Source organism: Salvelinus sp. IW2-2015, linkage group LG3, assembly GCF_002910315.2.
Source record: "Salvelinus sp. IW2-2015 linkage group LG3, ASM291031v2, whole genome shotgun sequence".
Classification (NCBI taxonomy): Eukaryota; Metazoa; Chordata; class Actinopteri; order Salmoniformes; family Salmonidae; genus Salvelinus; species Salvelinus sp. IW2-2015.
The window spans coordinates 24039298-24052945 of record NC_036840.1 but is presented as its reverse complement, the minus strand read 5'-3'; the positions used below and the strand labels follow the sequence as shown (position 1 = coordinate 24052945).

At 43.1% G+C, this 13648-nt stretch overlaps 1 protein-coding gene across 1 annotated transcript; it reads right to left on the bottom strand.

The window, feature by feature from the left end:
* Positions 1-1116: 1116 nt before the first annotated feature.
* LOC111953246 (ubiquitin carboxyl-terminal hydrolase 47) lies at positions 1117-13119 on the bottom strand. Its single transcript, XM_023972392.2, has 12 exons — positions 12953-13119; positions 12593-12684; positions 5262-5373; positions 4866-4987; positions 4586-4656; positions 4375-4500; positions 3898-3993; positions 3622-3750; positions 3243-3371; positions 3099-3136; positions 2953-2987; positions 1117-2798 (listed from the first exon to the last, which is right to left on the bottom strand). The coding sequence occupies exons 2-12, from the start codon at positions 12663-12665 to the stop codon at positions 1495-1497; spliced, it is 2235 nt and encodes a 744-aa protein (XP_023828160.1). The 5' UTR covers positions 12666-12684; positions 12953-13119; the 3' UTR covers positions 1117-1494.
* Positions 13120-13648: the final 529 nt, after the last annotated feature.

Sequence of the window (13648 nt, the reverse complement as noted above, 5' to 3'; positions counted from 1 at the left end):
TCATTTTATACTAGCTCCTTACGCACATACTCTTGCACACAAACATAATTCATATGCACCTACATTTGCACACAAACAGTAGGTATCTTACGCCCACACTGTCCTSRTACCCAGCCGACAAAGATTAGGGACCGTGAGAACACCGTGAGAATCACTCCCTGTCCTTTCCCCAATCTCTCAGTGGRCCCTAGCCAAGGTCGGCACCGAATCTTGCTCAGACAGTCTGTGTTCAAGATACTATAATAGACATATTGTTTTACTGACTAAAACTACACACATCATTAATTKTAACTTTATGATTCTAGTCAATTTCTACAATTATATGGTTTCAGAGTGGAGTATTCTAATCATTCATTTAAAACTATAAATTCCATCAACAGTTAATCACATGARCAGAAATGACCTGTCTCTGTTTTTATATGTTCCCGTTTTGTGACCTATTGCCATGGTGATAGTCAAAGGAATGAGGTCCCAGGTCAGTGTACCTTGGTCTGTGCACTCTGGGATTATAAACATATAGTCAGCCTGAGAGAATGTGATAAAGGGGCATAAAATAATCCACCACTTCAATAAAAGTATAATGTTTTTGAGTTCCAATCATATTTACATTTGACATTTTAGTCATTTAGCAGACGCTCTTATCCAGAGCGACTTACAGTAGAGTGCATACATTTTTTTTTATTACATTTTTTTTTTACATACTGAGACAAGGATATCCCTACCGGCCAAACCCTCCCTACCGGCCAAACCCTCCCTAACCCGGACGACGCTATGCCAATTGTGCGTCGCCCCACGGATCTCCCGGTTGCGGCCGGCTGCGACAGAGCCTGGGCGCGAACCCAGAGACTCTGGTGGCGCAGCTAGCACTGCGATGCAGTGCCCTAGACCACTGCGCCACCCGGGACCGCCACCCGGGACTGTTGCCTGCATATCTTTGCAGGCAACAGTGATTGTGATGAATCTGTATCAGAGATGTTCAAGGATCAATGGCATGAACTGAATTGGTAAACTGAACCGTGACATCAAGCATATGTTATGGAAAGATGGAAAGTGAAAGGTTCTAGGATGTGGGTTGAATTTGAGCAGGTAGTGTGAAGCAGGGGGAGACAAAAAGGGTCATTTGAATCCAGTTTTAATTCTATTAAATGTARGAATTACAAAAATGATTCCTTACATTATTCAGATCCGAAGTTAATGCCATTACCATTGTTTCATTATCAAAACCGGTGCACACTATAGCTCTGTTTGAATCTATATACACAAGCACAATGCCAAGCCATGTCAGTTTGGCAAAATTAGAAGAGCAATTTATCACAGCTGTCTCACTAATGTTGTTGTTTGGTTCAATTGAGAATATCATCAAAGTTCATTACTTAGTTTTAGATTGAACCATTCTCATGATTTTCATTTCATTCTATTTATTAGTATCAATTTAATCTTCAAGGTAACCTTTTTTCTTTCCCACTGGGTTCTTCTTTACCTCCTTTATTCTCTCTATGAGCTTTTCTTTATTTCCTCATCTCTTTTCAATTGTTTCTTTCTATTTGCCTTTTCCTTCTTTTTCTCTTTTCTACTCTGTCCTCCTAACATACTCTTCTTTTCACCTTCTCTGCTCATCTCCAATTCCATTTTCTTCCTTTTGTCATGTTCACTGATCTTTTCCCCTCCCTTTCTTTTTCTCTTGAAGCAAAAACATGTTGTTGTTTCKTCTGGGYTGMCTGTCAGTCTGTTCTGAAATGTACTAACGGAACTGGGATATTTACTGTGGTTAGTTTGACTCATCGTTGTCASATCACAATCCTCTCCTAACTTTGCCACTTCAACCTGTATTGTCTTTAGCTCACCACCATTTATTTTTGCTGTTCTATCATCCCCAGTGTCATCTATTATTCTACCTGGCTTTGTCTTTGCTGCACCATCTCTATTCCTCTTCCTCTCATTATTATCTCCYTCTCTGTCCGTCACAACCACATCCTTTCTATTCATCACATCACCCTCTGTTCCATTTTCCAAGACGTTATCTACATCCACAACAATATCCTCCCGTTTCTTTGCCTTAMCTCTTTGATTCTGTCCACCTTCATCCACCACAATATCCTCCCTTTTCTTTGCCTTATCTCTTTGATTCTGTCCAGCTTCATCCACAACAATATCCTCCCTTTTCTTTGCCTTATCTCTTTGATTCTGTCCAGCTTCATCCACAACAATATCCTCCCTTTTCCTTGCCTTATCTCTTTGATTCTGTCCAGCTTCATCCACAACATGCACAACAATATCCTCCCTTTTCCTTGCCTTATCTCTTTGATTCTGTCCAGCTTCATCCACAACATCCTCTTCCAGTTCTCCTTTTACACCATGATACTTTCTTGTCATACCATGACCCTCTTCCCTGCTCCGTTCATCATTCATTTGCACCTCAACATTGGCCACTTCACCTTCCTGTTCTTTTTGTCCAACAACATCATCCCCTACTTTCTGTTCTTCCTCTCCATTAAAATAATTATCTTTATCATCAGTAGCAGCAACGTTATCCTCTCCACTCCTATCTTTTATGTTCATCTGTCTTATCATATCAACGACCTTTCCATCATCTTTCTGTCTTTCCTCTGGYACAACTTCTGTTCTCCCTACCAAGTCAACTGGATTGATAGATTGATTTGATTGAACTTTTCTCTCTTCTTCTTCGCTTGTTCCGCTGGCTCCCGTCTCAAAGGAACAGGAAGGAGTAGATTGTTGAGAGTCACTGAGTGAACATTTGTGATCGGTTTCATGGTTCATCTGACGATCTGGAGAATCCACTTAGAAACGGAGGGAAATTAACAGTGACAGAAGTAACACTGTGATTTATCAAATAGAGGAATGTTTGACCTTATGGAGAAGTAGAATCACATGAATGACATGGATAAAATATACCAAATAGATAAAAAAGACAATTCACATTTGTTAACTTACATTTCCTGTACATAAGCAGGTACGCACTCTGGGACCTACAGTAATGGAATAATAATTAGTTACTTCAAGGCTTTTCTAATTTGACAATTAAACTTAATTAAATGGACACWAGTTTGCAAATAAAGCGCACCCACATCTATATTTACCTAAAACTCTCATCTTGTTCAAATGGTTTTGAATTGAGCTGTAAGAGAGGAGCAGCAGTGTTCAACTATAACTAGGGATGGGATYCATGTTGAGGAAATAGCAGGGTGGTTTATACTAGATTTAAAAAGCYAAGTATCCCTTACCTGTGTGACGTAGCTGTCATCGAACACATACCAGTTGTGATTCTGATAGGACTTGATTCTAGCAGTGTAATGTCCACCTCTTAGACTTCCCACATGGTCCACAACTGCATAGAGTTCATAGTCACAGTCCTGTTCAGAGACATTGAGTAAATCAAAAGGTCTGTCATGAACAGGAAAACCACAGAGCTTTWTCAGATAGGGCCAAAAGTAGGGAAAGGTACAGAGAGGAGGAGGGCTATAAAGTAACACACTGAAAACACATATTTACAATCCTACTAATTTTTAAAGGCAATTAACATTACTACCTAAGTTATACAACCTAATAAAAAAGTGTTTTATAACACAATAACCTGTTCAAGGAAAAACATTTTATAGTTACCTTCGTCTGTAACGTGTGAGGCACCTCCACACAGCTCTCAATTTTGACATATGACATCCTGTTGTAGTCAAACTGAAACCTCTTGAGGAGCAGAGTCAGAATCTCTGGGGGATGTTCCATCTCACATGCCTGGAGACACAAAACACACTATTATCACACCTCTAGAAGAAGACCCAGTAACATAGTATTTTTCACAGTGTTACCTTTTTAAGAAGCTTTTGATACAAGTATCGATGTAGCATATTGATTGAGTATTGATTGTATACCATTACTCACAAGGATTGCGTCTGTTTTCCCATCGCAGTAGTCACAGTACATCTGATTGTCACCACTGACAGTTGAAGACTTGAAAAAATCCTCAAAACCATCTCTCTGAAAAAACAAACAAAATTGTATCTTGCACCTCCAACTTCAGCAGCCCAATGGTACAGTGTTATTTGCCTCAACCAATTTGTCACAAAATATCAAATGTTGGCATTATTATCATACAATAAGCCTAAATGTAATTCATTTGCTTTTTTCCTCAAATTCCAACATACAGTAAAATACATTCTCACTGAACGAATATGCTGTTAATTAAAAACATTTAACTAGATGTATGTCTTTTTTTTACAATACAAAATTTGCACATACCAACTACAATTAAATATCATTAAGACACATTGCATACTACATGGCATTTGAAGTATTAGGTAGCCCTGTATGTAGAACATGTTAGAGTTGCTATAATAGGTGAATTAGGCGTTTCCCTACCACACTGTAGTAGTTGTTATCTTCCATTGAGAGTGGCACAGTCCAAAATGGACCAACTTCATCACTGTTCACATGACAGTCAGATATAGAACAGTGTGCAGTGTGCCTCAAATGTCCTTGAAATATCTAAAAAAAAAAACTTTTGTCAGTCTTGTAATTTCATAACTTCTATACATTGAATTGCACCTCCATTTGTTGAGCGAAGCAGTACCTTAGACACATCCGGATTGACCTTGCTTAAAATCTTCTCAAAATATTCAGCAGCATCACCTTGCTCGAACACTGCATTGGAAGCAATAAAAACAAGTAATGGTACACCCAATGATTTAATGAATGGTAGGCCTACACTCATTCAGGCAATTGGTTATACAGTCAAAGAATACTCTTTTCAATTGTATCATCAAATACCGTGCTATTAAAGTGCCTGTACACCTATGCTGATACATAAAATGCAGATTACTTCTCAGCTCTGATACTTTTGCTTGACTTACCCTTTTCAATGCCCAGTTTTGATGTGACATCTTTAGTGTGAGCTTGTTTTTTCTTTAAAGTCTCAAACAAACATTTCAGCTGAAGATCAAACGTGTTCTGTTCAACATTAACCTGCTCTTGGCTGTAAGGAGACATTTAAGAACTATAAATTGTCATATTTATTAGCAACATCTCTTAATAACTTATTGGCAGTTAAGATTCATATTATTATTGTCAATAGTCAATAAATGTACTCTTACAGCCACTAGGGATAGAGGCTACTTGGTTACTGTATATCTCCAAAAGTGCATAGCTTGTTATCAATTTTGAAAAGCTTTTGACAATTGCCAGTAAATAGTCAGGCTTTTTTTGTATTCCCAACAGAAAATGTGACAGAAGAGTAGGAGTACCCAAACCTTTCCACAGCCTCTCTGAAGCCTTTCGTCATGAAGAGGACCTGCAGAACACTGTTCAAATAACAGGTTGCCCCTTGATTGTGCAAACCATAATAGAGTATGGTTTTATTGTCTAAAATAAGGACAGAATATTAATAATTAGTGGCATGATGACTGACAGAGAGGCAGCTCATACAGTAGCTATATTGTGTTGTGTCGTCTAGGCTAGGCTAAATACTGTATATGTCGTTATGCAATGTTTTGTGTGTGTTGGCCAGTGGTGGGAAAAGTATCCAATTGTCATACTTGAGTAAAAGTAAAGATACCTTAATATAAAATACCTTAAGTAAAAGTGAAAGTCACCCAGTAAAATACTACTTGAGAAAAAGTCAAAAAGTATTTGGTTTTAAATATACTTAAGTACCAAAAGTAAATGTAACTGCTAAAATATACTTAAGTATAAATTAGACGAGGTACGATCACAAATATCCTACCAAAGGGACATCAAAAACTGTAATATCCTATGTTTCACGGGATCGTGGCTGAAGGACGACATGGATATTCAGCTAGCGGGATATACGCTGCACCGGCAAGATAGAACAGCACAATCCGGTAAGATGAGGGTGGGGCGGTCTGTGCATATTTGTAAACAACAGCTGGTGCACGAAATCTAAGGAAGTCTCTAGATTTTGCTTACCTGAAGTAGAGTATATTGTGATAAATTGCAGGCCACACTACTTGCCTAGAGAGTTCTCAGCTATACTTTTCYTGGCTGTTTATTTACCACCACAAACAGATGCTGGCACTAAGACTGCATTCAGTCAGCTGTATAAGGAAATAAGCAAACAGGAAACCACTCACCCAGAGGAGGCGCTCCTAGTGGCCGGAGACTTTAATGTAGGGAAACTTAAATCAGTTCTACCAAATCTCTATCAACATGTTAAATGTGCAACCAGAAGGAAAATAATTCTAGATCACCTGTACTCTACACACAGAGAAGCATACAAAGCTCTCCCTCGCCATTTGGTAAATCCGACTACAACTCTATCCTCCTGATTCCTGCTTACAAGCAAAAATGAAAGCAGGAAGCACCAGTGACTCGGTCTATAAAAAAGTGGTCAGATGAAGCAGATGCTCAACTACAGGACTGTTTTGCTATCACAGACTGGAACATGTTCCAGGATTCTTCCGATGACATTGAGGAATACACCAAATCAGTCACTGGCTTTATCAATAAGTGCATTGAGGACGTCGTCCCCACAGTGACTGTACGTACATACCCCAATCAGAAGCCATGGATTACAGGCAACATCTGCACTGAGCTAAAGGCTAGAGCTGCCGCTTTCAAGGTGCGGGACTCTAACCCGGAAGCTTACAAGAAATCCCGCTATGCCCTGCGACGAACCATCAAAGAGGCAAAGCGTCAATACAGGGCTAAGATTGAATCATACTACACTGGCTCCGACGCTCGTCGGATGTGGCAGGGKTTTTACAAACTATTACAGACTACAAAGGGAAGCACAGCCGCGAGCTGCCCAGTGACACGAGCCTACCAGATGAGCTAAATCACTTCTATGCTCGCTTCGAGGCAAACAACACTGAGGCATGCATGAGAGCATCAGCTGTTCCGGACGACTGTGTGATCACGCTCCCTGTAGCCGACGTGAGTAAGACCTTAACACAGGTCAACATGGGCCTCCCGGGTAGTGCAGTGGTCTAGGGCACTGCATCGCAGAGCTAACTGTGCCACCAGAGACTCTGGGTTCGCGCCCAGGCTCTGTCGCAGCCGGCCGCGACCGGGAGGTCCGTGGGGCGACGCACAATTGGCCTAGCGTCGTCCGGGTTAGGGAGGGTTTGGCCGGTAGGGATATCCTTGTCTCATCGCATCCATGGCGACTCCTGTTGCGGGCCGAGAATCAAGGTCGCCAGGTGCACGGTGTTTCCTCCGACACATTGGTGCGGCTGGCTTCCGGGTTGGATGCGCGCTGTGTTAAGAAGCAGTGCGGCTTGGTTGGGTTGTGTTTCGGAGGACGCATGGCTCTCCCGAGCCCGTACGGGAGTTGTAGCGATGAGACAAGATAGTAACTACTAACAATTGGATACCACAAAATTTTAACACAAAAAAAAACAGGTCAACATACACAAGGCTGCGGGGCCAGACGGATTACCAGGACATGTGCTCCGGGCATGTGCTGACCAACTGGCAGGTGTCTTCACTGACATTTTCAACATGTACCTGATTGAGTCTGTAATACCAACATGTTTCAAGCAGACCACCATAGTCCCTGTGCCAAAGAACACAAAGGCAACCTGCATAAATGACTACAGACCCGTAGCACTCACGTCCGTAGCCATGAAGTGCTTCGAAAGGCTGGTAATGGCTCACATCAACACCATTATCCCAGAAACCCTAGACCCANACACAAAAAAAAACAGGTCAACATACACAAGGCTGCGGGGCCAGACGGATTACCAGGACATGTGCTCCGGGCATGTGCTGACCAACTGGCAGGTGTCTTCACTGACATTTTCAACATGTACCTGATTGAGTCTGTAATACCAACATGTTTCAAGCAGACCACCATAGTCCCTGTGCCAAAGAACACAAAGGCAACCTGCATAAATGACTACAGACCCGTAGCACTCACGTCCGTAGCCATGAAGTGCTTCGAAAGGCTGGTAATGGCTCACATCAACACCATTATCCCAGAAACCCTAGACCCACTCCAATTTGCATACCGTCCAAACAGAGCCACAGATGATGCAATCTCTATTGCACTCCACACTGCCCTTTCCCACCTGGACAAAAGGAACACCTATGTCAGAGTGCTATTCATTGACTACAGCTCAGCGTTCAACATCATAGTACCCTAAAAGCTCATCACTAAGCTAAGGAACCTGGGACTAAACACCTCCCTCTGCAACTGGATCCTGGACTTCCTGACGGGCCGCCCCCAGGTGAGGGTAGGTAGCAACACATCTGCCACGCTGATCCTCAACACTGGAGCTCCCCAGGGGTGCGTGCTCAGTCCCCTCCTGTGCTCCCTGTTCACCCACGACTGCATGGCCAGGCACGACTCCAACACCATCATTAAGTTTGCAGACGACACAACAGTGGTAGGCCTGATCACCGACAACGACGAGACAGCCAATAGGGAATAGGTCAGAGACCTGGCCGGGTGGTGTCAGAATAACAACCTATCCCTCAGCGTAACCAAGACAAAGGAGATGATTGTGGACTACAGGAAAAGGAGCACCGAGCACGCCCCCATTCTCATCGATGGGGCTGTAATGGAGCAGTTTCAAGTTCAAGTTCCTTGGTGTCCACATCACCAACAAACTAGAATGGTCCAAACACACCAAGACAGTCGGGAAGAAGGCACGACAAAGCCTATTCCCCCTCAGGAAACTAAAAAGATTTGGCATGGGTCCTGAGATCCTCAAAAGGTTCTACAGCTGCAACATCAAGAGCATCCTGACCGGTTGCATCACTGCCTGGTACAGCAATTGCTCGGCCTCCGACCACAAGACACTTCAGAGGGTAGTGCGTACGGCCCAGTACATCACGGGGGCAAAGCTGTCTGTCATCCAGGACCTCTATACCAAGCGGTGTCAGAGGAAGGCCCTAAAAATTGCATTGTGCATTGTGTCCCACCACCCGCCAACCCCTCTTTTTATGCTACTGCTACTCTCTGTTCATCATATATGCATAAAAAACTGGCCTACTGTAGGTCTCCCCAGCCTGGTAGGTCCCGTGGCAGCGCCACGCACCAGGCTGTCTCTCCGTCTCCTCCCTCCAGGTTCTCTCTCCAGGCCAGAGCCGCCCGTCTATCCTGAGCTGCCAGAGCCGCCCGTCTGTCCTGAGCTGCCAGAGCCGCCCATCTATCCTGAGCTGCCAGAGCCGCCCGTCTGTCCTGAGCTACCGGAGCCGCCCGTCAGTCAGGAGCTGCCGGAGCCGCCCGTCATTCAGGAGCTGCCGGAGCCGTCCGTCACGCCGGCGCTGCCGGAGCCGCCCTTCACTCTAGCACTGCCAGAGTCTCCCACCTGTACGGCGCTGCCGGAGTCTCCCATCTATTCAGGGCCCGCTGCAAGGGTTCCCAGTCCGAGGTCAGCGGCGAGGGTCGCCGCTCCAAAGGCGCCACTTAAGCGGGCAAAGACTATGGTGGAGTGGGGTCCACGTCCCGCGCCAGAGCCGCCACCGCGGACAGACGCCCACCCAGACCCTCCCCTATAGGTTCAGGTTTTGCGGCCGGAGTCCGCACCTTTGGGGGGGGGGGGTACTGTCACGTTCTGACCTTAGTTTATTTGTATGTCTTTGTGTTAGGTTGGTCAGGGCGTGAGTTGGGGTGGGTAGTCTATGTTCTGTTTTCTATGTTGTTGTATTTCTATGTCTGGCCTGATATGGTTCTCAATCAGAGGCAGCTGTCGTTCGTTGTCTCTGATTGAGAATTATATTTAGGTAGCCTGTTTTCCCCATTTTGGTTGTGGGTGTTTGTTTTCTGTTTAGTGTATGTTCACCTGGCAGAACTGTTTCATTTTCGTTTTTCCTCGTTGTTGTTTTGTGTAGTGTTCAGTTTTCATTAAATATGACGAACACTTACCACGCTGCATTTTGGTCCTCCTCTCCTTCCACCAACGAGAATCGTTACAGTGTGCAAAATGCATGAGGAGGTAAGGCAATAAATAGGCCATAGTAGCAAAGTAATTACAATTTAGCAGATTAAGACTGAGTGATAGATGAGCAGATGATGATGAGCAGATGATGGTGTGTAAGTAGTGATACCGGTGTGCAAAAGAGCAGCAAAGTAAATAAAAACAATATGGGGATGAGGTAGGTAGATTGGGTGGGCTATTTACAGATGGACTATGTACAGTAAGGGAAATGTAAGTCTCCAGCTTCATCGATTTTTGCAATTCGTTCCAGTCACTGGCAGCAGAGAACTGGAAGGAAAGGCGGCCAAAGGAGGTGTTGGCTTTGGGGATGACCAGTGAAATATACCTGCTGGAGCGCGTGCTACGGGTGGGTGTTGTTATCGTCACCAGTGAGCTGAGATAAGGCGGAGCTTTACCTAGCATAGACTTATAGATGACCTGGAGCCAGTGGGTCTGGCGACGAATATGTAGCGAGGGCCAGCCGACTAGAGCATACGGGTCGCAGTGGTGGGTGGTATAAGGCGCTTTGGTAACAAAACGGATGGCACTGTGATAGACTACATCCAATTTGCTGTGTAGAGTATTGGAAGCTATTTTGTAGATGACATCGCCGAAGTCGAGGATCGGTAGGATAGTCAGTTTTACTAGGGTAAGTTTGGCGGCGTGAGTGAAGGAGGCTTTGTTGCAAAATAGAAAGACGATTCTAGATTTGATTTTGGATTGGAGATGTTTGATATGAGTCTGGAAGGAGAGTTTACAGTCTAACCAGACACCTAGGTATTAGTAGTGTCCACGTATTTTAGGTCAGAACCCGTCCAGAGTATTGATGCGGGGAGGGTGRGGGCAGCGAACGGTTGATAAGCAAACATTTGGTTTTGCTAGCGTTTAAGAGCAGTTGGAGGCTACGGAAGGAGTGTTGAATGGCATTGAAGCTCGTTTGAAGGTTAGTTAACACAGTGTTCAAAGAAGGGCCAGATGTATACAGAATGGTGTCGTCTGCATAGAGGATGGATCAGGGAATCGCCCGCAGCAAGAGTGACATCGCTGATATATACAGAGAAAAGAGTCGGCACGAGAATTGAACCCTGTGGTACCCCCATAGAGACTGCCAGAGGTCCGGACAACAGGCCCTCCGATTTGACACACTGAACTCTGTCTGCGAAGTAGTTGGTGAACCAGGCGAGGCAGACATTTGAGAAATCAAAGCTATTGAGTCTGCCGATAAGAATACGGTGATTGACAGAGTCGAAAGCCTTGGCCAGGTCGATGAAGACGGCTGCACAGTACTGTCTTTCATTGATGGCGGTTATGATATCGTTTAGTACCTTGAGCGTGGATGAGGTGCACCCATGACCAGCTCGGAAACCGGATTGCACAGCGGAGAAGGTACGGTGGGATTCGAAATGGTCAGTGATCTGTTTATTAAGTTGGCTTTCAAAGACTTTAGAAAGACATGGCAGGATGAATATAGGTCTATAACAGTTTGGGTCTAGAGTGTCACCCCCTTTGAAGAGGGGGATGACCGCGGCAGCTTTCCAATCTTTAGGGATCTCGGAATATACGAAAGAGAGGTTGAACAGACTGGTAATAGGGGTTGCAACAGTGGCGGCGGATAATTTTAGAAAGAGAGGTTCCAGATTGTCTAGACCAGCTGATTTGTATGGGTCCAGGTTTTGCAGCTCTTTCAGAACATCTGCGATCTGGATTTGGGTGAAGGAGAAGCTGGGGATGCTTGGGCAAGTAGCTGCGGGGGGTGCGGAGCTGTTGGCCGGGGTTGGGGTAGCCAGGAGGAAAGCATGGCCAGCCGTAGAGAAATGCTTATTGAAATGTTATATTATCATGGATTTATCAGTGGTGACCGTGTTGCCTAGCCTCAGTGCAGTGGGCAGCTGGGAGGAGGTGCTCTTGTTCTCCATGGACTTTAAAGTGTCACAAAACTTTTGGGAGTTAGAGCTATAGGCAGTGGTGTAAAGTACTTAGGTWAAAATACTTTAAATTACTACTTAAGTCGTTTTTTGGAGTATCTGTACATTACCTTATTATTTATATTTTTAAAAACTTTCACTTTTACTTCACTACATTCCCAACGAAAATAATTAACTTTTCCTCCATACATTTTCCCCGACACCCAAAAGTACTCTTTACATTGTGAGTGTTTAGCAGGGCAGGAAAATGGTCCAATTCACACACTTATCAAGAGAACACGTGGTCATCCCTGCTTCCTCTGATCTGATCTGAGTCACTAAACACAAATTCATCGTTTGTAAATTATGTGTTGGAGTGTTGGTGTGCCCCATTTATAAAACAAGAAAATGGCGCCACCTGCTTTGCTTAATATATTATTATTATTATTATTTATACTTTTACTTTTGATACCTAAGTATATTTTAGCAATTACATTTACTTTTGATACTTAAGTATATTTAGAACCAAATACTTTTAGATTTTTAATCAAGTAAGATTTTACAGGGTGACTTTCACTTTTACTTGAGTAACTTTCTATTGAGGTATTTATACTTTTACGCAAGTATGACATTTGGGTACTATTTCCACCACTGGATAAAGGTAGCCTACATGTCTCTCAAACCCCAATATTTGTATGTGTATGTAAATGTATATTATTTCAGTTGTATGACTGCGATTTGGAACTAATAAAATAAAGTAGTTCTATGTCGAGTTTAACTGTATAACAGGCCTACCTGTGTTCACTTTCTCATTTGGATAATAGTGTTTGGGGATCCAAAAGGGATCCATCATGTCTAAATAATCCATACCCTCATCCACGTATGATCTGTTGAACGGAAAACATGGGACTTTGTTAAATTGTTTGATTACATTCGTACTTCGAATTCACATCTTGAAGGTTTACACCGACGATAGGAGAAACGAGTCTACTACTATTTGATCAATAAATAAACGGACTCAAGTTAAACAGCTGTCATTGGAAAGAAAGAACATTTTGATTTGAGATTGATCTGTTCCGCGTTCTGAGTGTTTCTTTGACAATTTTTACATTGCAAGGTAGCGGAATAGTTTAGTGAAATTGACTTAAAACTTACCAGTATCCTTGAATAGAAACAGCGGCTTTGAATAGATATTGTTGGTGCGCTTGGTCTATGGTTATTTGTTGTCAGCTTCGAAGAAAACGAAAGCTATTATAGTGCAACTGTCATCTCTCCGAGTCCTAAAACATCAGTTTCTATTTCAGCTACACATTCATGTCAGTCAACTGAACGATATAATCTGAAGGTGTAGCCTATTCTGCAATATCTACCGCTGTTCATTGGCCATTTCAATTAATTATATCGGCCTGTCCATTGATATAACTGATAAATGCGTCATTATGTTCAAGCTACAACTGTATTATCCATCATCACATGAATAGGCATCAGTTTGTTTGTTTATTTATTTGATTTAACCTTTATATAACTAGGTACGTCAGTTAAGAACAAATTCTTGTTTACAATGACAACTGCTGTGCAAATGCTGAAGAGAAAGTCGGTCAATCTAGCTGTTTTATCATTGTTTTGATACATTTACATTTACATTTAAGTCATTTAGCAGACGCTCTTATCCAGAGCGACTTACAAATTGGTGCATTCACCTTATGATATCCAGTGGAACAACCACTTTACAATAGTGCATCTAACTCTTTTAAGGGGGGGGAGGGTTAGAAGGATTACTTTATCCTATCCTAGGTATTCCTTAAAGAGGTGGGGTTTCAGGTGTCTCCGGAAGGTGGTGATTGACTCCGC